Raw genomic sequence first — 25,779 nt, 5'->3', positions numbered from 1 at the left:
GCTATTGACGCCAACCCGAAGCGTGGCGAGTGCAGCGAGCCCGCGAGGGGCGGCGGTACGTGTCCTCCGACCTTTTCATGCCCTACTATCCACTAGGGCGTGGAGTGAGAATAGAATAGTGTGGCGAGCGCAGCGAGCCACCGAGCCCGAAGCGTGGCGAGCGCAGCGAGCCCCGCGAGGGGACGCGGACACCTTCACAGGTATCCGCGTGCCCTTGCGGGCTTCACAGGTGTCCGCGTCCGCTCGCCACGCTTCGGGCTCGGTGGCTCGCTGCGCTCGCCACACTATTCTATTCTCACTCCACGCCCTAGTGGATAGTAGGGCATAAAAAGGTCGGAGGACGCGTACCGCCGCCCCTCGCGGGCTCGCTGCGCTCGCCACGCTTCGGGTTGGCGTCAATAGCGGGGTGGCGTTAACGGTGGTGGGGGGCCATGAAACATTTTTTTTAAAAACATATTGCCCAATTTCACATTGTAATTTTATTTTAACATTGCTGTCTATGGGAAATCGGGTCCATCGCGTCTTTTAACATTACTGTCTATGGGAAATCGTGGGCATCGCGTCGCGGCCCCTTATAACGGCCACGACCGACGCGATGCCCCCGATATCGTGTCTTTTAACATTACTGTCTATGGGAAATCGGGGGCATCGCGTCGCGGCCCCTTATAATGGCCCCGACCGACGCAATGCCCCCGATTTGGAGCTAAATCGTGGGCATCGCGTCGGTCGGGTGTCCTTAAGTTAACCAAACTTAAGGACAAAATCGGCAGCCCGGATAACTCACAAGTACCGAAATGCGGTAAAAAAAAGATAACGGGGTTTTTAACACATTTCTGCTTTAGAGAATCTCCCCCCAGACTTCTTATATATCTAGTGTATGTGTATTTGTCGAAATTGTATAATATAAAAATATATATATACCAGACAGTTGACCTGCACATAAACTTATCTAAGATAATGATACAATAGTAATTTTATAAATATGAGAGTTCTACTGAAGATAGGAGGTTTCCCATAGCAACCAGTCTATTTATGGTCTTCTGGAAGGTGCTAAATAAATAACAGTATTTGATTGGTTGCTATGGGCAACATGCCATATGCAATATAACTCTTATCTTAGTAAATTTACCCCACAGATGCAATTAACCCCTTCACTGGTAATCCCGAGAATTTTCCGGGCTATGCCTTAATGCCCAGACTGGCAAACCCGGAAAATTATCAGGATTTCCAGCGATTAGCGCTGGGCAGCGCTGCTGAGTTGATCTCAGAACTCCCTCTCCTTTGCCGCCCCTCCTCCTCACCCCGCCTCTTTGACTGTTGTATTACAGCCTGCGGCACCGGCTTATGACAAGCCGGGTTACCGCATGCAGGAACGGTGCGCAGAGCCGGGCAGCGGCTGACAGTGGTCAGCGGCACTGCCTGGACAATACTAATTTTTTGGGTAGCGCTCCCCCTAAAAAAAAAACTCTTCCAGTGCAGAGGGCTACCTTATAAAACACACCACTGAAGGGGTTAAAGAAAGTATGGTTGAGAATGGCCTCACTCAAAGTATCACAACCTGCCAAATCAACACCCTGCGGTAATTTTTTTAGTCTGAGCACTATAGCGCCCATGCAAAGGTCTTCGGAAAAATGGCATGGTGGCTATTTTATGTTGATTTCCACAGTGCTTCTGCCGTTGGACGTAGAGGGTAAGTATTTGAAAAAAAAAGGTGCAGAGTGACAGCCCCATGGGACTCAGGAGCCCATGTCCACTGCATTCATGATTAATACATCCCTAGTTGGCAGGGAGACCACCTCAAGAACTATAGCAAGATGGTGACTGCAGCTTTTCTTTTCCACAAAACACAAGCTGATCAACTTACGGATGGAGGACAGGATGTCCTACAAGCAAGAAGAACTGGAATACTCTACACTAACCTAATGCACACCCCAGCTCCACCCCTTCATACAAATCAACCAACTACAGGCAATAAAACATAAAACCAATTAGCCCTAATGAGACCAAACTAAAACCATTGTCATAACAGTCACTAGACCAAGCCTAATGGGGTTTAAAAAACCCCAGGCATATTAACCCTTTGAGTACCAAGTGAATTTATATTTGATATATATATTTTTTTTTACACAACATTTTTTATTTGAATTTATATAACAAATGTGAGCAACGCTGATATTTTACACATCTCTCACAGATGTTGGCACTTAAAGGGTTAAATGCTTTTGGTCACTTCAGAATATAAAAAAAGATAATAATAAATAAAATGAGTATTGGTCCTGAGAACTCGTGTTGTACTTAACAGAACTTCTATATCTTTCATGTAAAATGTCACAACAACCTCTAACAGTGATGGACCCAACATATCTACTGGGGCTGTGATGGTCTTAGTGTGTGAATAAGATTGCATATTTTGTGCAAATTGGCTTCCAATCTTTAGCCCATTGATTTGATTCTTGTAGTCCATATTATCCACTATGAAACGGACATGGCTTTTGGATAGTTCAGTCGTTATAGAAAAGTAAAACCTGGAATTCTCCCAAGCTAGATCATGCTGGATGCGGGAGGGTAGGGACATCAATAGTACATACTATATTTGTTATTTCCCCATTCCATTTTCTCTAGTAATTCTAGGACCTGCATAGCAGCCTTTAGAGAACTATTCTCTGGGTTAAATAATGGTACTTGATACTGTATTGGTCAATACAATGTGACACATTTTCAGAAATGGATAATATTTTTGATGCTATAGAATTTCCGGGTGGGTTGTTGATGTCCTTCTAAATCTTTTTGATAAAATACCGGGAACCTTGCCTTCTATCGCAGAACTGCCAACTGGCTTACTTACCTTTGAGCAGGCTTTCTAGATGGAAATAAAGCCATCTCCTGTGGTCACCACATGTTGCCATCCACAGTGTGTCTTGCGGTTTCCCTGCATAACCAAATTCCCACTGGCAATCTATCATGGGCGCCTCCATAACGGAAGGCGCCTGCTGACCCAGTCTCCTTCCACCCAGAACGCCCAATGTCAGCACATGACTCCATCAGCCAATTGTGGATGGTAGGGCATGAAATACCGTCTGTCAGCACGTCAACTAAACACACAAAATTTTTTGTCCTAATGCTTGCGTCAACATTAGCCATATCAACCTTTTCCATGTGTCAACCTAAGGTCAGTCAACCTTCAGTGGTCGACTCAATGTATGTTGACTTTAATAGTGTCAACTTAATGACCGTATACCATCAGTTCTATAAGTAAGATCTAGATTAGGCCTTCCAGATCCAGCATACTACCTCCGCCTTCTCTGATGCAGTCACTCATGTCTTTCCCAACCATGCCCAAACCTAAAAAAGGTAGGACAACGGCTTTATATATAGATTATCATATTCCTTATTGTGATAATCCCTATCTGTAGTCCTTGTTCCAAATGTTCTTTTAAATTATTTGGAATTGTTCAATTGTCACAATTAAAGCTTTTCTTTATTCATTTGTACCAACCTTTATTAGCCGACTTTTAGTTATTTTATTGCCTTTTTTTTTTTTGGTTTGTTAATTTACAGTGAGTTAGAATTTCAGTTTGGTTGTTTCTAGTAATTCTTCTATCTTACCGTTTCAATAAATTTCTGAAAGGTCTGGATGTGAGACATAACTTTTAGCGATCAATGTAAAAATGAAACTTGTTAAGGGGTGGCAAATTTCAGCCACTTTATAATAGGACTATGCTGATCTAAATTATTTTGCTCGGAGGTTAAATATGCCATCTTATTTTAGTTAATGCTTTCCTATTTGTACTATGGGGGTAGATAATTCCGAATGATATTTCGGACAGGCGGAAATGTTGTCCATCAGTATACAATCCTGGCTGTTTTCGGCAGATTCGACTTTTTAAATGTTAAAATATTATTTTGTCGAGAATGGCCGCTGGAATATCAGCAGCCATTTTGCCTTCCCGACTGCTGGAAATATGGACCTGACATAGAATAGGTTGAATGTAAATTTGACCTAGTCTTGTTGGAAACGGAGGATACTGTATACCGCTTTTCAGAAATATCATTCGGGATCCAATATTATATGTCCTCCTGTTCTGCCTCTTTGCTGGAAAGTTGAATAGTTATGGTTTTCTTGTAACTTTGTGTTACTAGGTGTTAGTGATGGGGGGGGGGTTCTCCATCAAAAGAAATCTTAAAAAAAATCATCCACCTCCAAATCTCTCTTCACAATTTGTTTTTAATTGCTTGCCTCCAGTTCTTTGTAGAACATTCTGTTTGTCTTCAATAATTTTCATAAGCATCGTCGTAGTCTTAGACTGCTTTCACATTGCAGACATGGGTAATGACACGGTATTCTTAAATGGGACTTTAAAACGGGTCTGAGCCTTGAGACCTTTCACATTGCAGGTGAAAACCGTTTTAAAAATCATTTAATACCATTCAAAATTCAACCTGTTTAACCCCCAAGGGACACGTTTCAAGCCATTGAAATAGAGCCATTCACACTGCCTAAAAAACGGCTTTAAAACGTGTAGGACTCTGCTTTTTAACCGTGTTGAAATACCGGTTATCTTTAACCAGTAAATCAACTCTGGCACTTTCACATTGCAGCCTTAAAGGTTTTAAAATGGGAAAAAAACAGTTTAAAAGTGCAATGTGAAAGGGGTATTACGCTCATGCCATTTTGTTGCTAGTTTTTCTAAAATAAATGAGTTTCACAAGTTTTAGGGATTTTGCTGTTCCTGATAATTAGTTTATTTTGTTAAATAACGGTTTCCACCCTCTTTGTTTGTTATATTGTGGTGGTCTTTGTTGTTTGAAAGAAGTGGTTTCTTTTTTCTTGTCTGAGATTTGTCATATTGTTCTTCTTTCATTCTTCTTTTCCAACATTATGCAATTTTCTACCACATCCTTATGAAACCCCCATATCTCGGTTTAGTCCATTTGGCCTATTTTGTTGTTAGTTGGTTTCAGAAGGTTATTGTGATCTACCTGGTCTTTTAATCGGACAAGTGATTTTCCAAATATCGCAATTTGTTCATTGATTTGGTTTAATGACTGTTTTCGGTCTTCCATTATCTTCAGTTTTGAATCCGATCAGGTCCCGGGAGCAGCTGTCTTAGATTTCGGATTTTAGTCCATATGCCAAGCACTTTCCTAGGACGGTCCTTAACTACTGTTTGGTGGCGCGTTTTACCTTCGTAAACTCTTTACAGAAAAAACTTTTTTTCTGGAGCGATGTTTGTTAAATGTGGAAGTCATAATTTAACGCCACAAAATATGTTACACCCACTGCTTTAAAACCTTAGAATTCTTCATTTAATTTCCATCTATATCACGTTTTTATACTAAATAATGTTTTTTGTTTGTACAAAACAATAATGTTTTACAGAAAAATAAATAAAATGGAGCCTTTTAGACCAAAAAAGACAGCACAATGCTCATATATGTACACAACAAGTTGGAAGCTGTTAGATTAGTACTATGGATGTCTCAACTCCAGCGGTCCCCAAACCATGTGCCGTGGCACGCACTTAAAGGGGTGCCTGGGTTCGTGATCACCATATAACTCCAAGCACTGATATAGGGCAACTTCCAGGTTCCTAGCGTGGAACTCAGGAGGCAATAGCAGGGAGAAGTACCCACTGTTGCTCAGAGTTCTGTAGGGAAGTATTAGGGTCAGGATAAGTTAGACTCACCAAGCCTACTTCACCTTTTCCTATACTGTATATACCCAGTAGCAGTTTTCCCATTCTCAATAATTTCATTAAAGCTCTTAAACATTGTTTCTATACAAGGTCATTTCTCTTCCAATGAAGTAGAACACATAGTTGCCTACCCCCTTGCATTCTGCAGGAGACTCACTGAAGAGTAGCAATCTCCCCGAGATCACCTAGAATAGAATAGAATTCCTTTATTCGTCTCACAATGGAGAAATTTACAATTGTTACAGCAAGGTTCAAGTACAGATAAGGGTGAAAATAGCAAATAAGATAAGAAGTCCAAACAATATAAATCTAGAATCTAAGAACATGTAGGTCTCTACAGACCATGACAGTTGTACATTCTGATTGCAGCAGGTAGAAAAGACCTGCGGTACCTCTCCGTTGAGCACATACCACTAACCCACATTATGCAACTTTCACATAAAAAAAATCAAATATGTATTACATTCAAAACAGAGGCACTTTAAGAGAGGAGGGGGCCCCGTGTGCAGGGTCTCCGAGGGGTTTTTTTCTGCCCCCGCCCCCCCCTTCCCCCTCCGTCTCTCCCGGCAGGCTCAGCATGAGCGTCCCACTGACAGTGTTAGAGCTCATGCTGAGCCTGCTGTCAGCACAGCACATGCTGTAGGTAGGTGCTGCTGCTGCTGCTGAGGGGGTGACCATAACACTCCCCCCTCGACTTTAGAGTGTTTTTTCACCCCCCTAAACATTTTGGGCGTGACCTAATTGTGTGAGGTGGCCACACCTCACGTGATTAGACCACCCCCCAAAATTTTTGCAGGGGCCCGGCATACCTCTCGGTAGCCTTGCCCCTGTGCATGCTCCAATTGGGTCCCCTCCTCTCCAATGTTGCATGCCCAGGTCTCTAGGAACATGGCGCCTGCGCTGCATTCCAGGGGACACCTGTAGTGCACACGCATGAATCACACACACGATGTAACCTTATACAACGGAGCAAGTGCATTTTTCTTTTGCTTGTCAAATATGAAAAATTTAATTATTGTGTTTATTAGTCTTTTAATATAAGCAAAAACGTTGATGTTGACAGTATGAATGTAGAAATACTCTATGTACTTACATGTCGGGATAGGTGGGATGCAGTTATCTGTGTCACAACAAGAAGTTCCCGTCCTTATTTTTCCGTATATAAAGGTCAAACTTCCAGTTACATTACAGACGTCCCTCGTTCCGCATGCTACGGAGAACTGTGTCTGGGGTATGGGGGAACTCACTGTACAGTAAATGAGAGAATAATTGTTTTAGTGCTCATGTTAGTCCTCACAGCATAAATAACCACCTAATTATTACATATCTTTAATAGTAACATCGATGTACTATATGGACGACAATCCAAATAAACCTGAGACCTTGCATCGGCCTTGAACTCAAATGTGGTGTTCTGACCAGTCCAAATGCAAGTTCCATGATCAGGAAAAGCCCTGGGTGAGGACCCAATATACAGTAGATCATTCTAGCATCTAGCTTCCGGAGTGCTTTAAATCCTACTCCAGAGAGTGGAGCTCAAATTACAGTAGATCTGTTAGAGGACGCTAATGCTCTATCAAAGTGCATGGACAGAGACATGAAGAGCCTTGGTACCCTGGGGTGCCTCCGGACACTTGCAAGGGTGCCTGGTTTGGAGGCCCAGGACCAATAAAAAAATTATTTATTGTCAATGTAAAACCGGCAAAACCAGTGCTGGGGGCTTCCAATCATAAAATATGTGGACAAACATAAGCAAATCCTGTCCCTCACCACATAACTGACACTAAGGATGACATCAACACAATTTTCTTCATTTAATATTGTTTTGTAAAATTGCTCCAAGAAACATTTTTGGCCTTGGGGGGTGCCACGACAAAATTTCTGATACTATAGGGAGAAGTGATTCGAAAAAGTTTGGGAACCGCTGGCCTGTTTCTAAGAACAAAGGGCGTGATCCCGAGATGAACGCTAAAGTGCTAAAATATGCCAATACCTGCAGATCCAAAGTAGGGATGACCTTCGAGGATTCAAAATAATCAATGGTTTATGGCCGATGTATCAGCAGAACCGATTTTTTTCCCCAAGGTGCTGGGACACGGAGTGTAGCTCCACCCCAACACTGAAGACCCGCCCCATGTTCTGATTGGCCCACGGTACAGTCAGTTAAAGAAAAAATGGATGACCTTCAATAGTTTTAGCTATCACATGGTTTGTGACTATCAATGGCTGGTTGCAGAATCACCATCAATGGCAACCATCGATGGTGACTGCACCCAGGGCCATTTATCATCAAAAGATTCAGCATTGGCTTACTACTGTATCACAACCATCGGTCATGATGGCGGCAGCATTGACCATCTGAGTAAAGCCGTTTGCACGGTGCTACTCGATGGCCCGGTGCTACTTTTGACTGGTCGCACGTCTGGGTGTATTTGGATTATGGCCAAATCACACAATCATAATCACTTTGTGCACTAGCCAGCAGACTGTGGGGGTTATTCTGATTGAATCGGTCCCCCGCACATTCATACGGGGGACAGATTTTTGGCAACTGCATAGTTATTTATGCACCGAGAAGGGGCTGTGTGATTCGCCCATGGAAAATCTGGGCGTTACCATGGAAATTCCCTGATGACGTGGGTGCGGGGGGCTGGCAGCTGACATCAGCATCTGGAGGACTCGCAAGGCTGCCAAATTCGCAGCCTTGCATTTGAACCAGAATAAGGGCCTGTGTGTGCACAGCTTACATCTCAGACACTCTGGTAAGGGGGAAACAAACCTGTGCACAGGGTAACAGGCAGAATTGTACTGTAGTTGGAGTTAGTTTAGGATATGGTGGGGTTATTTGCATGTTCCATTACATAAATGTTTAAGGATGTTCCCTGAAGGTAATATAGGCATACCTCCCAACGGTCCCGATTTTCATGGTACAGTACCGTTTTTTTGGGGGGGGGACTGTCCTGCATCCCAACCAGTTCCACCTTCTACCTGCTCCTCTGTGGAGGAGAGCTGCATTGAATAGATGGCTGGGGGTATGGCCAGCAGCTCTCAAAGTAGTGGCCATATCTAGCCCCCACAGTGGGCAAAATGGGGTGTGGCCTCACGGGAGTATTGCACTTGAAGGCCACTCCCCCTATTTTTTAGGCGCATGCATATTTCACTCCTGCGCTGAACCAGAAGTTGTGTAGGGCCTAATTCAGTTGTTTGCATGCTGGGAGATGCCCAGCATCCAAAGTGCCTAGTATGGTGGAAGGACCAAACGTGAATATGGATGTACCCCTAACATTTGCTTCATCAAATTGCGAAGAGGAAAAACCTTTCATAATTTAAATGGGCCGGGACAGGTGATGTCCCAACAGGAGAGGTCTTCCTGGAGAAGATTTTCAGCCTGGACTTCCATGCTTTAGATATGTATGCCTGTATCTGTTCAGTAATTTTCCATTTAGAGAATCTGCCCGATTATGAAACGACTGCGCATCGATCTCATTGTGAATGGGCGTATGCAATTTGAAAATCTATATTCCTATTGCCTAGTAGTTGGGGTTTGATTGACAGGAAGCCGCCGTTTCTGGTTGTGTTTGAAAGACACAGGCATGCCCAGGCGTCTGTGACATCACGACTGACCACTCCCAGCCGGTCTCAGTCGCAGATTATAGGAAGACTCAGACCTACTTACATTTGCCCAGATGAAAGAATTCTTTGAGGTTCCGAGATTTGCAAATGGATCTGCGAATTCTTAGCGATCGTCGATCCATGTAAAATTCTGCGATGGCCGGTTTTTCTTATTGGGTGGCAGCTTTCTTCACGTAGTCAACTACTTTTTCTCGGATTAGTGACCCATGCTGAATTAGGCTCAATATAAGCAGGGGTGTACACGGGAGAGGGGAAACCCTCAGTGACTGACCACAATTGGAGCCCTGCCCCTCCGCATATTGGTTATCATTTCCTCCCGCACTGTTATAGCCGCGAGCCACAGGATGCACAGCATGAGAGGTCTCATTCATAGAAATACAGAGGCTTTGACATAAACCAGCTCCCTCATATATTACACTAACCTACTGTAGCTGATGTTTAATGGTTACACCGGTTAATAGAGGGACTGACTTACCGGTGGTAACGTAAGTGTACGCAGCGACACAGACATTATCCGCAGGACAGACCACTGGAGGAGACGTGCAGGGCTGGTCACTGAAGTGCCAGCAATAGCTACATGAGATGGAATATCCTGGAATTGAGAATACAATTTAAAGTGTTAACATTTATACATACAAATCATCATCTACAAAATTGAATTGAATATTTCTGGACCCGTACATTTTAGAGATCTATCAAAAATAAACATAAACTTAATATTAAAATATAACCTTTTCACTGGCACACACCTCTAAAAGGGTTGGCCTCATAATGAGAGTGTCTACAGATAGTAAGAACCACAATCGGAACACGCTGTATAGAGTGTACCTGAGTCCACATTGACAGATGTCACCTAACAGAATCATCCCCATAAGTGGAACAGATTTAATATTGGATGTATTATGTGGAGTAATATTCAAAAACACACTCAATCCACTAAGCTATCCGTTCGATTATATGCGGATATAACCTAACAAGAATTAAAAGTTCTCAATACTGATTGAAAGAGAAGGTCTTAAAGCAACAGTGTATCTCAGAATTTTAAAAGGACCTAGTGTAAAACATCTGGTTGGGGACACATCCAGCTTAAGAAAACCGTGGAAATGATGTTGATGCTTTTTGCGAACCCCCGATGAAGTCCCATGTAGGGATGAAAGGCGTTGGAACGTCTGTTTGCTATTGTGAAATATCTGAAATACACTACTGAAGTTTTTATGGTCTGAAACAACCACTACTGTCGTGTGGAATAAGAGACTTTTTAATAAATGTTTATAAATTTTGGACTTTACTTTTATTGCTTTCAAATTTGTCAAAAGGCTATATAGACCCAAGCACTAAAGGTCTAAAAAAGGGCGCCAACTTACAACGGCTATCTATCTATCTATCTATTTATATGAACTACTTAAAAGCCAGTCAAAATGTCAGCTTCTGCAATGTATTTTTACTTTGAGTGGTGACAGTTTTTAGCCCACAAACTCTACACCCCCCCCCCATCTCTGTATTCACATCTCCCTCTTTCCATATTCAGCAATTTTTAAAAAAGAGAAGTCTCCTTGCAAAAATTGCTTTCACTTTCTGTTATGACATCTTTTAGCACATAAAGGAATATTTTGTCCCAAAGAGTGGCCTCTAGCGGTCAGTGGTGGTACTGCACCTCAGAGGCGAGGTTAGCCTTAATATTATTAATATACTAATGCGGTTTACTTTTATGGGTCACTTATTTGTATCATGTGGTTGTCTGACCAGGGCATATCCTATACCAAATTAAAAAAAGGTACTGGTTCATAGATTTGCAGAAAAGTATTGGCGTTGTTAAAGATTCCTTTGTTACGGAGTTATAGGCAAAACATCCACCTGCTATCTACATAGCACCACCATTAGGTTTTGTAAAAATGTTACAGCTGGTGAACTTTCCCTCTGTATAGTGACCTGGAACATGTGACCTGCTGGGTGGTCTGGAAAACTGTGACAGTTATTTGCAGCCACACACTAAGCTGGGATTTTTTTCAAGTTAGACCAAGTGGGTGAAAAAGGGGTCAAATGTTCTGCCCAGCAATCAGGTAGTATTAGTATAACCAGGGCTATTTTTCAGCAGGCTCCAGCAGGAACTGAGGCCCTTATTCTAGTTCACTCTGACAAAATATTTCTTCGATGGACAAAACCATGTGCACTGCAGGTGAGGCAGGTGTTACTTTTGCAGAGAGTATTAGATTTGGGTGGGGTTTTACACCTGCCTCACCTGCAGTGCACATGGTTTTGTCCATCTAAGAAATATTTTGTCAGAAAGAGTGAACTAGAATAAGGGCCTCAGTTCCTGCTGGAGCCTGCTGAAAAATAGCCCTGAGTATAATCATCAGACATCAAAGTTAATTAAAAAACACAATTGAACAAAAATAATGAATACACAAAAATAGATTAGTTTTAGGGCACCGCACATAATTATTTTTTACTGCATGTATTTATTTTTCATAAATCTTATGGTGTGTACACACAGTGCGATATGTACTATAGATTTTGATTCCCCTGCCGCATCGCTCCTTCCCTTCCTGCCAGCCGATGTGGTCCCGATCACACCTTGTGTACACGCCATTAGACAGAGAAATTTAAGACCAATTCCAATTTTGCTCATTTGTTTTGCCAAGATAGTAGACCAGGGGATTTATTCACAAAGCACTGCATTGTAAAACCCAGCTCTTCTATTTAAATTTACAGGATGCCCCATATTTAAAAGGGGAAATACTTTTACTTGTATGAGCCAGCTAGAAAATGCATCGCCCTTTTAAAATCCAGGAATAAATACGATCAGAATCGCTGGGTTTTACATCTCAATGCTTCACAGATAAATGCTTTTATTCAGCTCCTTAGCAAAAGGAGTATAAGTCTCAAGGAGTGGAAAATACCTTTAATAAATGTGAAAGTCATTACAAAAGCTTCCATTGGTTATAGACCTTGCTCTAATGTTGTGGATACACAGACTAATTCCGTGGCCGCCAGTGTCCATATCGCCTGCCATTGGGACCTGGTATTGGCTGGTAATCGGAATTGGATGCTGCAAAACACTGTGCGATCATGATATATAGTCAAAATCGATAGCCCAAATCGCACCAGGTGTACACAGATTTAAACCTTGGTTGATGAGTGTCATTGGTGCAGATCACTTAACCTTAACTAACAAAAAGGCATTGCCTTTGGAGTGTACAAACCGACAGCGTAAGACACAAAAAGTAACCAATCCCTTCTTTCTTGACTACCCACCCATTTCGGTGATGATACTGTCCCCCGTTCGGGTTGTACTGCCTAATACCAGTCAACAAAGGTAGCGCACCTCAACTATACAATTGCTCCAGTACCGGTGAATTGACGTTCTTTCCGGCCGCAAAATAGCCAGTGTCAATTGTGCAGAAGCCAATCTTACGGACCCTAAAGCAGGATTTCACATTTCGCAAAATGTCCAATGGTCAAACAGTGGTTTCAATGTTGCATCCTCAGACACCTGTAGTGGGCATTTTCTAACTAAAAGATAGCTCCCACGACTTTGCATACTTTTAGATATTTGGTATAAAAACACAATGACGGTGCAATCAGCAGGGCCGAAACTAGGGTTTCCAGTGCCCAGGGCAAGCCAGTCATTTGATGAATTCAGCCAATCAGCGTCCGGCAAGTCTTTTCAAAGTCATCAGCGCTTCCCGCCACCGCGCTAGTAGGAGACGGACGGAGTCAAAGTGAGCTGCCGCTACAGCGGCTACACCAGTCCCCGGAACCCCGCTGCCTGTCACCGGACCTCCGCTGGCTGTCCCCGGACCTGAGAGCGCACCCCCCCCTCCAGCGCGCGTGACCCCCCCAGCCCCTCCTAGTGTTACGGCCCTGCAATCAGGGTAAGATTTCCCATTAGACCTGTGAGGCATGGGCCTAGGGGCAGCAAGGCATAATAACGGGGGGGGGTTGGAGTGATTCACCAGAGGGGGGTCTCAAAGGAGCCGCATATCGTGGGAGTGGTGGTTGCGGAGGGTCCACGAATTGTGGTTGTGGGAGTTCTCTTTCTCCCTCTGATCTCGCTCTCTGCACTCCATACCTCTGAGCTCTCTTTGCACTTCCACCCTCTCAGCTCCCTCTCAGATCTCCCTCCCACCCTTCTTTCTCGCCCCCTCCCTCTCCTGGCTAGTGTTACTATCACAGTATACTGCCATTTGCCAAGTTAGGACTTAACTTAATAAATGAACAATTTTAACAGGTTGGGGGGGCAGCCAAAAATGGTGTGCCCTAGGGGCATAATATACACACACACACTTTCTAACTGTCTCTCTTGCTTGCACACCATAATGCATACTGAGGGCACTACAAGATATTGAATTCTACACTTAGGACCTTATTCAGGTCAGTTCGCAACTGCACGGGGGCTAATGTTTTGTTACTGCGCATATGTGAACACCCAGCGTTTTATGGGCTTATGAGGCCATGACATTGCCGACATGACCGGATGTCAGCTGCCCTCCCATTTCCTTCAGAACGTGCACGCACATGTAAAGGTGCCTCAGACCACTATTACATATGCGTGCACGCTCCACATCATTCGATGATCGACGAACATCGAATGATGTGGGCGTTCCCCTGCATGGTGCGAATGGTTGTCGATGCAAAAAAAATCCATTTGCAGCTACTGCGAAGGAACGCGCCTTGTGAATGGTGGGCCGGCGTGCCGCTATTCGCAAGGTGGGGTTAGGTTCACTCGTAAAGAATGCAAATCAACCAGAATAACCCCCATAAAGTGTAGAAATCACAGAGCATAGCATTACCAGCAGTGTTACAGTCATAACATATAGGTGTTAGCATTTAGCAGTAGGAATCATTACCTGTTGCTATCAGTGAGGAGAGGACAGCCAGAAATCCCAGTGACTTCATCCTCAGTATTTCCCAGTGGTTATGGGTCCGTGTAAGGCTGTGCAGCTCACAGGTAATCTTTATTAGGAAACTCCCATATTTATAATACATTGACATATGGGGCGGGGAAACCAGGGCAATAAAGACAGGAGATTATGGATGTAGTGGAAAATACATACAGTACGTGCCCATTGCAACATGGCTCTCTTGCTGATTGGAAAACTTTGTTGGCTGACTCATAATTCACATTTAGACTATGGGCGGGATGTTGTAACATCCGCAGCCCTGTTCCCCCCCCCCCCCCCCCCTTCGCCGGCCGCCGCATTATTGATAACGGCATATGTTCTATCATATGCGGTTATTAACGCAAGGGACAGCTCTTGCGATAAGAGCTGTCCCTTGCGATGCGGTGCCGGCACTGGACTTCTGGGTCTGTGACCCAGGAGTCCATCTGCGCATGCGCAGAGTGACGCGCCGGCTGCAGGGCATGCTGGGAGGGATCCGTGACGGATCCCTCAAACAGCGCTGCGGTAAGAAACCCATAGGCTTCTGCAGGGAATCGCCAGCTTTTGCTGGCAATTCCCTCCGCAGCGCTGCCAATGCGGAGGGGGGTTAGAGCATACAGAAATGCAGTAAAAACCCAGATAACGGGGTTTTTACCGCATTTCTGTCTTAGAGAATCGCCCCCTATATCCTAAATCAATTAAACTGCATGATGGACAATGGGCTGAATATAAAACTTTGCGGTGAGAATCTTGCGTGAATTTGCATTGCAAATGCGGGAAATTGTCCTGTTCTGGCCCTGCCGCTGAATACATAACGTTAGAGATTCACAGATAAAAGACCCAACATATTCTCTGTAAAGCACTGCACATTTCAATGATTAACAATAACACAATGGCCCTTCCTAATTCTATAGGAAGTCTTACCTTTAATTAGGTTTAATTCCCGAGAAGGATCGTTTATCAATTTTAACTTTGATTTTAAATCAATCATCATCATTGACGCCATAATTAAGGGTCTGTGTAGCACATTTACTAACTGGCATGTCTTAACATTTCTTTAAAATTGATAAAAAAATATATATATTTTTTTTTCAATACAAATGTGCGATTTACACCAAGAAAAAATTGACCATTACTACATTTATCCCTAGTCTCCAGCATTCTTGGTCAAGGTTATTAATGCCAGGGTATGAGTGGGCTTAGAGCATAATGACCCCTCCTTTTGCATTACCACCTTGGCATTTGTCTGCTCCAAATATTTTTGGCCCTGGCTAGCGCCCTGACCTTCCGGATGTATAAATCTTGGATGTGGATGGTCTCGCTCCATTACCAGATCTGACTTGCCGACTACGCCTATACTTCCATCCAGCTAGCCAACTACTCCTATACTACCACACAGCTGCTCCTATGCTACCATCCGGCTAGCCAACTACTCCTATACTACCACCCGGCTGCTCCTATGCAACCATCCGGCTAGCCAACTACTCCTATACGACCACCCGGCTGCTCCTATGCTACCATATGGCTAGCCGACTACTCCTATACTACCACCCAGCAAGTTGACTACTCCTATACTACCACCCAGCAAGCCGACTACTCCTATACTACCACTCCTATACTAACCACTCCTATACTACCACCCGGCTGCTCCTATGCAACCATCCGGCTAGCCAACTACTCCTATACTACCACCCGGCTACTCCTATGCAACCATCTGGCTAGCCAACTACTCCTATACTACCACCCGGCTACTCCTATGCAACCATCTGGCTAGCCAACTACTCCTATACAACCATCCGGCTAGCCAACTACTCCTATACTACCACCCGGCTACTCCTATGCAACCATCCGGCTAGCCAACTACTCCTATACTACCACCCGGCTACTCCAATGCAACCATCTGGCTAGCCAACTACTCCTATACTACCACCCGGCTGCTCCTATGCTACCATATGGCTAGCCGACTTCTCCTATACTACCACCCAGCAAGCCAACCACTCCTATACTACCACCCGGCTAGCCAACCACTCCTATACTACCACCCGACTTACTCCTATACATACAAAATAATATTTTGTGTAACCGGAGGTATACACTATAAGAAAATAAATATTTTTGTCCTGAATTTGCCTGAAGATCGTGAAATTTTGCATACGAGTGTATTAAAACACGGCCGAAGCAACTCAATTATTTAAAATGAATTAATGTTCATTTTTAATTAATTTAAAACCCAAATTTTTGCTATACGCTCATTGTGGGGCCTCAAGGCATATGGGTAGGGCATTCGAGTAAGCGTTTTAGGTTGTCATGATCTTAATGTTAACTATCAAAGAGCTTTAGCAGGCTTTGCCAGCATTCCTTAGCTGTGTACACAGAGTGCAATATATTGCTCAGTGTCCAATTTTCATCAGTGACCATCTCCGAGCCCGAAGCGTGGTGAGCCCTGTGAGGGGACGCGGATACGCGTTCCCTCTCAGGGCTCGCCACGCTTCGGGCTCGGTGGCTCACCGCGCTTGCCACACTTTATAAAATTAACTCCACGCCCACGTGGATACGTAGTTTGCGTAAGTTACGTAGTTTGCGTAGCCAGCATAGTGGTGTATTGGCAGTCTCAATACACCACTACGCAAACTACGTAATGGACACCTTTCTAATACATACAGATGGGTCACGGTCCATCTTTGCAGGGGATGGCGCTGGCGTCGCCAGCCGCCATCCCCCGCCAGCGCCATGGCGATCGTGAGAAGGGGACGCGCGCGCACGAGAGGCGCGCGCGCCCCCTTCCGACGGCGCTTCCAAACGTTTCCCCGGGTCCCCGCCGGCTTGCCGGCGGTAACCCGGGGTCCCCGCCGCCTGCCCGCATCCCCCCTAACCCCCCCCTAACCCCGTCCGTCTCCCTGAGGCGGAGACGGACAGGGTTTCCGCCACGCTAGCGACGGAGACTGAGACGCGCGTGCGCGTGAGACGCACGCGCGTCTCAGTCTCCTCGCTGGCGAGGCTGCTGGCGGGTCGCCAGCGCGTACGTTCTGGCGACCCGCCAGCAAGGATGTGCATAGGCACATACTGTAAGTACCGGGGCTGAACATGGGAGCGCGCACTCAGCGATTTATTTCTGCAGCACAAACAAATCACTGGCAATATGGTCGCTCAGCGATCATATTGCCAGCGATATTGCACCATGTGTACACAGCTTTAGCTCTCTGACCATACCAAATTACACTTCACGATTGGTGGTTGGATGTAGTGTTCATTCTAGCACCCACCAGCAAATAAACAATCTTCTCGGACAGTGGCATCTCAAGAACAGATTTATTATGAAAATAAAATTGTCTATATCCAAAGTATTCTCAATATGGCTACTGCTGCTGGACCGGTGAATGATCACACAGAGGCCCTTACTCTGGTTTACCGGCAAAGGCAAATTCCTTCTCAAATGGACAAAACCATGCTGCACTGCAGGTGGGGCAGATGAAATTTGTGCAGAGTGAATTAGATTTGGGTGGGGTTTTACTTCAAAGTGAGATCTATATTGCAGTGTAAAAGGTCCATACACACTGGGCGATTATGACCAGCGATGATCGCTATCATCGCTTGAGGGGAAAGCTGCTTCAGTGCATACACACTGAGCCGCTTTCCCCCTGCCCGGCACCATCTGCTGGTAACAGCAGCAGATGAGCGGCTTTCCCGGCGATGAGGCCATACACACTGAGCAGCTTTGAGCTGAAAGCCGCTGAAACTTGCTAGCGGCTTTCAGCTCAAAGTCGCCCAGTGTGTATGGGCATTAAGAATAAAGCAGTCAGTATTTTCCCTGCACTAAAAAAAAAAAAAAAAAAAACTCACCCAAATCTAAATCTCTCTGCACGTTACATCTGCCCCACCTGCAGTGCACATAGTGGTACTTGTTTCCCAGCTTGGCGCCCAATTTCAGTACCGTAGTGAAATCGCATCGCATGCCGCGTTATAGTGGCGTGCGATGTAATTTCAGTACCGCTGGTTCCCGCTCCCTGTCAGATCCTCTCAGAAATCATTCTGAGGTGATTTTCTGACAGGAGTAGAAGCATCCCTCAGAGCTGCTGTAAAACTTTGTGAAAGTTGAATGGCTGCATCGCTTAATAGGTTTACGTTGCCTCAGACGGAGGAGGAGGCTATAGAGTTCTTTCAAAGCCATAATCTCCTTCCGGTGGCGCAGAATTGGGCAAATGGCCATGTAATGCGCCTATCTGTGAAGGAAAGTATGTGGCGGTGCCATGTTAAAGCGTGCCGGCTAAAGGTGAGCCCGAGAGCGGCCCACTGGTTTCCAGGGTGCCGCTTATACTTTGTGACTTTTGGTGCGGTTTATACATTCATGGGCCCAGGAGCTGACATCCATTGAGTACTGTCAGCAACAACTGGATATATCAAAAATGGCCGCTGTTTTGTACAACAAATGGATGCGGGAGGCTTTTACGATGGCCCTCATGGGGCAGCTGCAGCACCGTAGAAAAGTACCCACATGGTTTTGTCCATTTAAGAAGGAATTTGCCTTTGCGAGTGAACCAGAATAAGGGCCAATATTTGTTTTCCCCCTTTTAATTTAAGGGGGCATCTGGGTGACTGGGAGGAACTTAACGCCACCTGATCTAAAGGGCACATCCGCATCTGAAATTAAACCTACAGTATACAAACACACACAAATTTACACACACACACATTATCAGCAGTAAGGTTGTGACACTTATTAAATGAACCACGGAATTTCTAACTTTACATATTAACTGATACAAACCCGACAATGGCTGTGATTCTACATATGCATTACACACATTCTGCCTAAGGCTTGTTCACTGCTAATGCCACCCGGAGAATTGCTACTATGTAATCAATACTCTTATCTCCGTCAGGATTACCTATGGCATAATAATACTGTATCTGCAATCAGAGGGTAAAGTCCCATTAGCTTTCCACAATGATAAACATTTTCCATTATTTTTTTTTTATTTTTTTTTTCAAATAATTTTTATTGAGTTTTTTAAAAAAAGGCATGACATGAGAGAAGAGATCAAGAATATCAGAATTAGTTGTGACTTTACATAGGAATAAGAGATCGATAAGTTATACAAGCCTAGCATCAGTATGACAAACGCTTCTTGTGGAAGTTAAGAGAGACATTAAGGCCTCTTGTGGCCACAGCTTACTATTTAACATTTTAAGAACATATATTATGAGACTACGTAAATAGAAATAAAGATAGGGAAGAGAGGGAGGGAAGGAAGGGGGAGAAGAGAGGGGGATGTAAGGTTGGGGATACTGAGGAGGGGGGGGGGGGGGTCCAGGAAATTATAGTCTATATTCCTTTCATACATAGTTTGCATTTTCAAAGATGTGTAGCTAGAATATAATAAGCAATAAGTACAGTCTATGAAGGGAGGTGAAGATCAGGTGTGATATATAGAGTGACTCTGGTCAGAAATAAAGTTACAGTCTTGTAACTTAGAGAGGTTGGAGGTGTCTGAGTTGTCTTGATCATCTGATAGGCTAAATTTTACTGAGGTGCTGGGTACGAGGTGAACCTGCCTGCAAACCACGAGAAGTTAGAGAATGATTTCAAGATGTCCAGCTGGGAGGATGAAGGTAACGATTTGATGAACCATTCCCACGTGTTGATGAATTTCAGGGCTCCGTTATCAATGTTGTGGGCTGGGATCGACCTCTTTTCCAATAGAAGAAGTTGTAGGAGCTTCTGCACTACTTCATTTAAGGATGGAGGTGAGGTGTCAGTCCAGTGTATCAGGATAAGCTTTTTTGAAATGGCGATGATCTTAGTAAGTAAGGGCACAGAGGTGCTGGCACTTGCAGACAGGTTCCACGAGTCAAAGTTTAAGAAGACAACATTGTAGATATCCAGAGGCTTATGGATTTGGAGTAGGGTATTTATATAGGAGGATAGTTTGTTCCAAAATCGTTTGATTTTACCACAAACCCATACGCAATGATCAAATGAGGCATCAGAGTGATGGCACTTTTTGCATGTCCCTGTCTCGTCTTTGACCCAGTGTTTTCTTTGGGATGGAGAGATGTATGCTCGGTGTGGGAAGCGAATATGAACTTCTTGATAGTAAGCAGATTTGTTGTGCTTAAACGCCAAGTTATAAGTCCTAGACAGAGCCTTTTCCTCGTATCCAGCAACACCTATTCCGTTCCACTTAGCAACAATGTTAGACCACAACAAGTCCGCACCTATATCCGTTAAATGAGGGTAAATGTCTCTAGTATGATATGGCAAAATAGACAATTTCTTTAGAAGTGCGAGCAACACATCAGAGGAATCGTGAATTTTACCCAATTTGTTTAAGGAAGTAGCATAATGCCGGAGTTGTAAATACATGTAAAACTGTTTGGAGGGGATATCATATAATGTTTGGAGCTCAGAGAATATACACTTTTCCCCCAGGATCAAAAACCTTGGACACACTAGATAATCCCTTCTCCTTCCAAGTGTGGAACAAAGCGTTAGTTAAAGAAGGAGGGAAGGCGGAGGGCGGAGTTTCCCCAGACGGGAGACATATGGAGAGCTACGAAAATCTCGTTTTAATTTCTTGTTAAGTGAGATCCACGTTAAGTATGTGTCTTGAAATAGAATGTTACGGTAAATTTCGGAGGGGATTTCAGATTTTTTGGAATGCAAGAGACCTGAGGGCGAGTATGGATAAAAAAGGGAGCGATCTAAGTTTGCACTTGTATATCTTGATGTATCTAATAGCCAATCACTAATATATCTAATGAAAACTGCAATAGTAAAGGCTTCTAAATTTGGTAATTTCTGACCTCCTTTAAGTCTGGAAAGTTGTAGCTTGTTCAACGGGAGCCTAGGTCTCTTACCAGCCCATATAAATCTGGTGACAAGCTTATTGAATAAGAATAAGTCCTTACTGCTTAATTGTATAGGTAGCATCTGTATTACATAAAATATCTTAGGAAACAGAATACTTTTGACCGCAGCGACCAAGTAGTGAGAGCGGTAAGTCTAACCAGTTGTTTATCGAAGCGGTTATTTTAGTGAGAGCAGGAGAGAAATTTAATTGATATAAATTAGGAAGGTGAACTGGAATATATATTCCTAAGTATTTGATCTTGTCTTTGACTAATTTAAAAGAGGAGAAAATCTGAGAATTAAGAGGAGTAGATGAGAAAGGGGTCAAGGGCATCAATTCAGATTTGTCAGTATTTATTTTATAACCCGATACTCCCCCGAAGATATGTATGAGTTCCATTATCTCAGGCACACTTGTATCTGGTTCCGAGATAAACAGCAACATATCATCGGCAAACAATGAAACTTTTAGGATAGAGTCTCTGATTTGTATGCCTCTAATGTCCGGATGTCTGCGAATCGCCACAGCCAGAGGCTCCCTATAGCGATCGTAAAAAGAAGTGGGGATAACGGACATCCCTGTCTAGTGCCTCTGGCTATGGCGAAGGGCTCAGAGAGGTGGTTATTGCAGTGTACCTGAGAAGTGGATCCTGCATACATAGCTCGGATAATTGAAATAAAGAGAGGAGGAAAGCCGAATAATAAAAGTGTGTGGAATAAGTGGGGCCATAAAATCATATCAAAGGCTTTCTCAGCGTCGAGGGCCAAAATCATATTGCAGGAGGGAGGGGGTGAATTTGAAAGGTGTTAAATCACTGAGAGAACTATCAGTGATATGTGGAAGAATGATTTTATAGAATTCTATTGTAAAACCATCCGGTCCCGGGGCTTTTAAAGGTTTCATATGGGATATCACCTTAGTTATTTCCTCTGAGGAGATCGGGGTTAATAGTTTGGAGGCAGCTGAAGCCGATACCTGGGGAATTTGTTCCTGTGCCAGGTAATTTTCATAAAAAGACTGGGCTGGCAGGGGGTATGTTGGGTCATTTGGGGTGTCTATAAGGTTATCTGGGACGGAATATAAATTCTCATAAAAGGTGGACATTAGTTTAGCTATAGATTTAGGATCATTAGTATAAGAACCATCTTCTGATCTGAGAGGGTGAACTAACATAGGAGGACGAGAGCCTCTTAGCAGGTTAGTCAGTAATTTCCCAGTTTTATTACCATGTGTATAAAAACGATAATCTACTGCAAACAAATGTTTATCGCTCATAGATTGAAGGATATCATCGAATTGAGTCTTAGCATTTACATAAGCGGTTTTAGTGGTAGGGGAAGGGTTTTGTTTAAAAATAGTGTAAGCGTTAGATAAAGCCACCTGCATGGCCAGGTAAGAGAGTGCATGTTTACGTCTAGTGGAGGTTTCATAGGAAATGACAGCTCCCCTGAGGACCGCCTTGGCTGATTGCCAAAAGAGGGTCGGGTTGTCTACCCTGCATGTGGAATTGTTAATAAGAGTATTCTTGCCAAGTAATGTTTAACATAGATCTGAATTGCGGGGATGAGGATAGGTTAGCAGGAAAGCGCCAGAGTCTACTGGACGTTATTGGGGGGTTGAGCCTGATAGAAAACCATATTGAGGCGTGATCCGAGACAGCTATTATCTCGATGTTAGAATCACAAATTTTTGGCAGCAAGTGTGTGGATGCAATCGTGTAGTCAATCCTGGATAACGTGGCATGAGCTGCCGAGAGACAAGAGAATTCCTTATCTATAGGATGCATAGCTCTCCATATGTCTACCGCCTGTAATTGTTGTATGAAAGAAGGGACACCTAACTTGGGGAGGTGGATGGTTCTAAGGGGAGGTTGGGAGCGATCTAGATAAATTGATGAGATCAGATTGAAATCTCCACAGATGATGAGGTTGTCAGTAGCATAAGGGCGAAGCAAAGTAAGCAGGTTCTTAAAGAAGGTTCTATTATAAGTATTGGGGGCATATACATTGCATAGTCTGAATGACATGTTGGATAAAGAAATTGTTACACATACTATTCGACCTTCTGGGTCATTGTATATGTTTAAAGGAGTGAGTTGAAGTGATTTCCTGGCTATTATAACCACTCCTCTTGATTTGGAGTTATATGTGGAGGTTGCCAGAACTTCCCACCCAAATAGGTTGAGTTTAAGGGATTCCTTTAAATCTAGGTGCGTTTCTTGAAGAAATGCTATATCTAGCTTCTGTATCTGTAAATATTGGAGTATCTTCCGCCTCTTAGATGGGGAGTGGATACCTCCAACATTTAGGGAACCAAAATGATATATTAAGGGGACCATAATGGATGATGAGAAAAATCAAGTATCAATGAGAGTGACACTCTAGACAATTTTTGCATATCATATAGATACCTGGACCGGATTGGGAGGGGGTGCGGGAAAGAGATAGAGTAAAACCAATAGCACAGTATTCGGGAACAAAAACACACTAACCAGAAAGGGTAAGTCATTGGAAGGAATGACTTCAGGAGATATATGTAGAGCAGTAAGCAATAAGTAGTGTAAAGCAGAAACATAAACTATGTATCCAAAAGGATAAAGTAGTATATAGGTAACGATATTAAGGAACATGGTGGTCCGGGAGCGACCGTTAACAGGGGTCTTAGTCTTGACACCCCTTTTTATTATCAGTCAAATTTTACTTTTTATTACTTTACTTTTTTTTTTATATTTTTTCTTTTATAATTTTTTTTTCTTTTTATATTTAAACAGATATATATATATATATTTTACTTTTTACTATTCATTTCTTATTATTATAATTACTAGGACGGCATATATTTTAATCAGAGCAGTACAAACATAATGAAGTATATATACTTCTGACCACCTCTATAGATGCATTCTAATCTCTAACTAGTAAGATTATAACAATATAACCCGGTATTTCAATAGATAGCAAGAAGGAAAACACCCAAGTGCGAGGTCTGACCTCAGAGCCTTCGAAGGCCTCCAAATCGTAAACAACTACAAGATATTAACAATGAGGAATTTATAATACCCTATAGGCGAAAACCTTTAACACGCCTATGTGGAGTAACCAGCACTTTACAGGATGCTAAACCAAAATATCAAGTTCTGAATTCTTGACAGTAGCTGAGACTTAAAGAAAACCTTAATACTGTAAGGAATGGGATTGCAGCAAAGCTAGTCCTCATCCAATCTGCAACTATCAATCCTGGCCAAAGCTGTTCAGGTGTCTGTGATGTCATGTGATTCCTCACAGTCGCGTTCTCTTTAATAGGCTTCAGCATCTCTAGCATCTGAGAAATCATAGAAGGTGTCCCCACTGTAAATGCAAAGCCTCGCAGGATAAAGTAGTGCAAATTTTTTCTTGTCATGCACAAGCTTTGTACAAATAGCTGAGAATGCTTTCGTCGCCCTAGTGAGTTCCACAGAGAAGTCTTGGAACAAAATTAACTTGTGGGTCTCCCACATGATGGGTCTTATTTTCCTGGATGCAGTCCAGAAGGCAAGTTTGTGCAAATAATTTAAGCACTTAAAAATAACCACACGCGGCCTTTTATCAAATTCCTTAATAGGGCCCACCCTATGTATTCTCTTAATGACAAGATCTGAACATTGCTCTGTGATGCCTAGAATAGAGGGGAGGGTCACTTTAGCGAAGTGCAAAAGAGCTTGATCTTTCACTGACTCAGGTATACCAACGATTCTTATATTATTTCTCCGAGACCTGTTCTCGATATTATCTAACTTGTTTAGTAAGTGGAAGTTTTCCTTTTGCAGCTTAATGATGTCAGTTTGGGCGTTTGCCAGATTGTGCGATATGCTCCCAATATGTTGCTCTGCCTCCCCTACCCTGTGGGTCAGCTGTTGTAGCTGCGTAGTTATGTCCATAACTGCCTTGGAGAGAAGCGGTCCCACAGTGGTTGTGATAGCCTCCACCATGTCTCCACCATGTCTGTATATGTTAGGGGAGAGTCCAGAGATCTGCGTACCTGAGGTTTGTCAGAGAGCGTGGAGCTGGCTGCGGCCTTCTTAGACGCTGGGGATGAGGGCGGCGTATTGGTGCCGGATGCCATATTTGTTTCTGCTCGTCTCTTCTCCAGCCGCTGTGAGAGAGGCTTCAGGGGCTTGCTGGGCATCGTCGGAGCTAGTGATTTCTCCATGTACCGCACGGCCGTGCGGGTGAGGGTGCCGGGGGTGTCTGGAAGCACAAGGTGCCTTAAAATGCTGAGATTAGTCGGATCGCTCCCGGAGCTCAGTGGTTAGGCTGCCTCACTTCATGAAGCCGGAACCGGAAGCCAACATTTTCCATTATTAGTAGCACAAGAAGATGCAGGTTTGTGAAATAGGGAACATTACATGAGAAAGGACACAGATGTAGAAATAATTCTGAGGTTAAATAAGAGAACTATTGAAATCTACTTTAAAAACTTTCAGCTTGCTTAATAGTAGACAGTAGATATTTATTGAAATATTAAAATGAAAGAAAGAAAAAAAAAAAAAGTGCCCAAAAGTACGACCGATAACGAAAAAGGCCACCTTCATTGGGGGAGGACTGTTGTGCATGCCCAGCTGCAGCAGTTCCTCCTTCCATTGGCCTTTGTGGAATACAGCAAAATGATGTGTATAAGATGCACTACTGTGTGGCATAACGGGCGAAATGTAATAGGGTGCGTTTTTTTAGACTAAAA

At 43.5% G+C, this 25,779-nt stretch overlaps 1 protein-coding gene across 1 annotated transcript in view; it reads right to left on the bottom strand.

Annotated features, from left to right (window-relative positions):
• Nucleotides 1-25,227, bottom strand: part of LOC146041452 (phospholipase A2 inhibitor gamma subunit B-like) — a 28,925-nt gene extending 3,698 nt beyond the window's left edge. Inside the window, exons 1-4 of the mRNA XM_083161430.1 lie at nt 25,081-25,227; nt 14,180-14,285; nt 9,805-9,921; nt 6,790-6,942 (exon numbers count right to left, since the gene is read on the bottom strand). Of these exons, the coding sequence (XP_083017556.1) occupies nt 6,790-6,942; nt 9,805-9,921; nt 14,180-14,285; nt 25,081-25,227 (523 nt within the window). The remainder of the gene's footprint in view (nt 1-6,789; nt 6,943-9,804; nt 9,922-14,179; nt 14,286-25,080) is intronic.
• Between the last annotated feature and the right edge of the window lie 552 nt (nt 25,228-25,779).

The sequence above is a fragment of the Crinia signifera genome, chromosome 19 (genome assembly GCF_055691185.1).
Source record: "Crinia signifera chromosome 19, ASM5569118v1, whole genome shotgun sequence".
NCBI lineage: Eukaryota > Metazoa > Chordata > Amphibia > Anura > Myobatrachidae > Crinia > Crinia signifera.
Note: the sequence above shows the minus strand (reverse complement) of the source record. Positions and strands in the feature narration are given on the sequence as shown.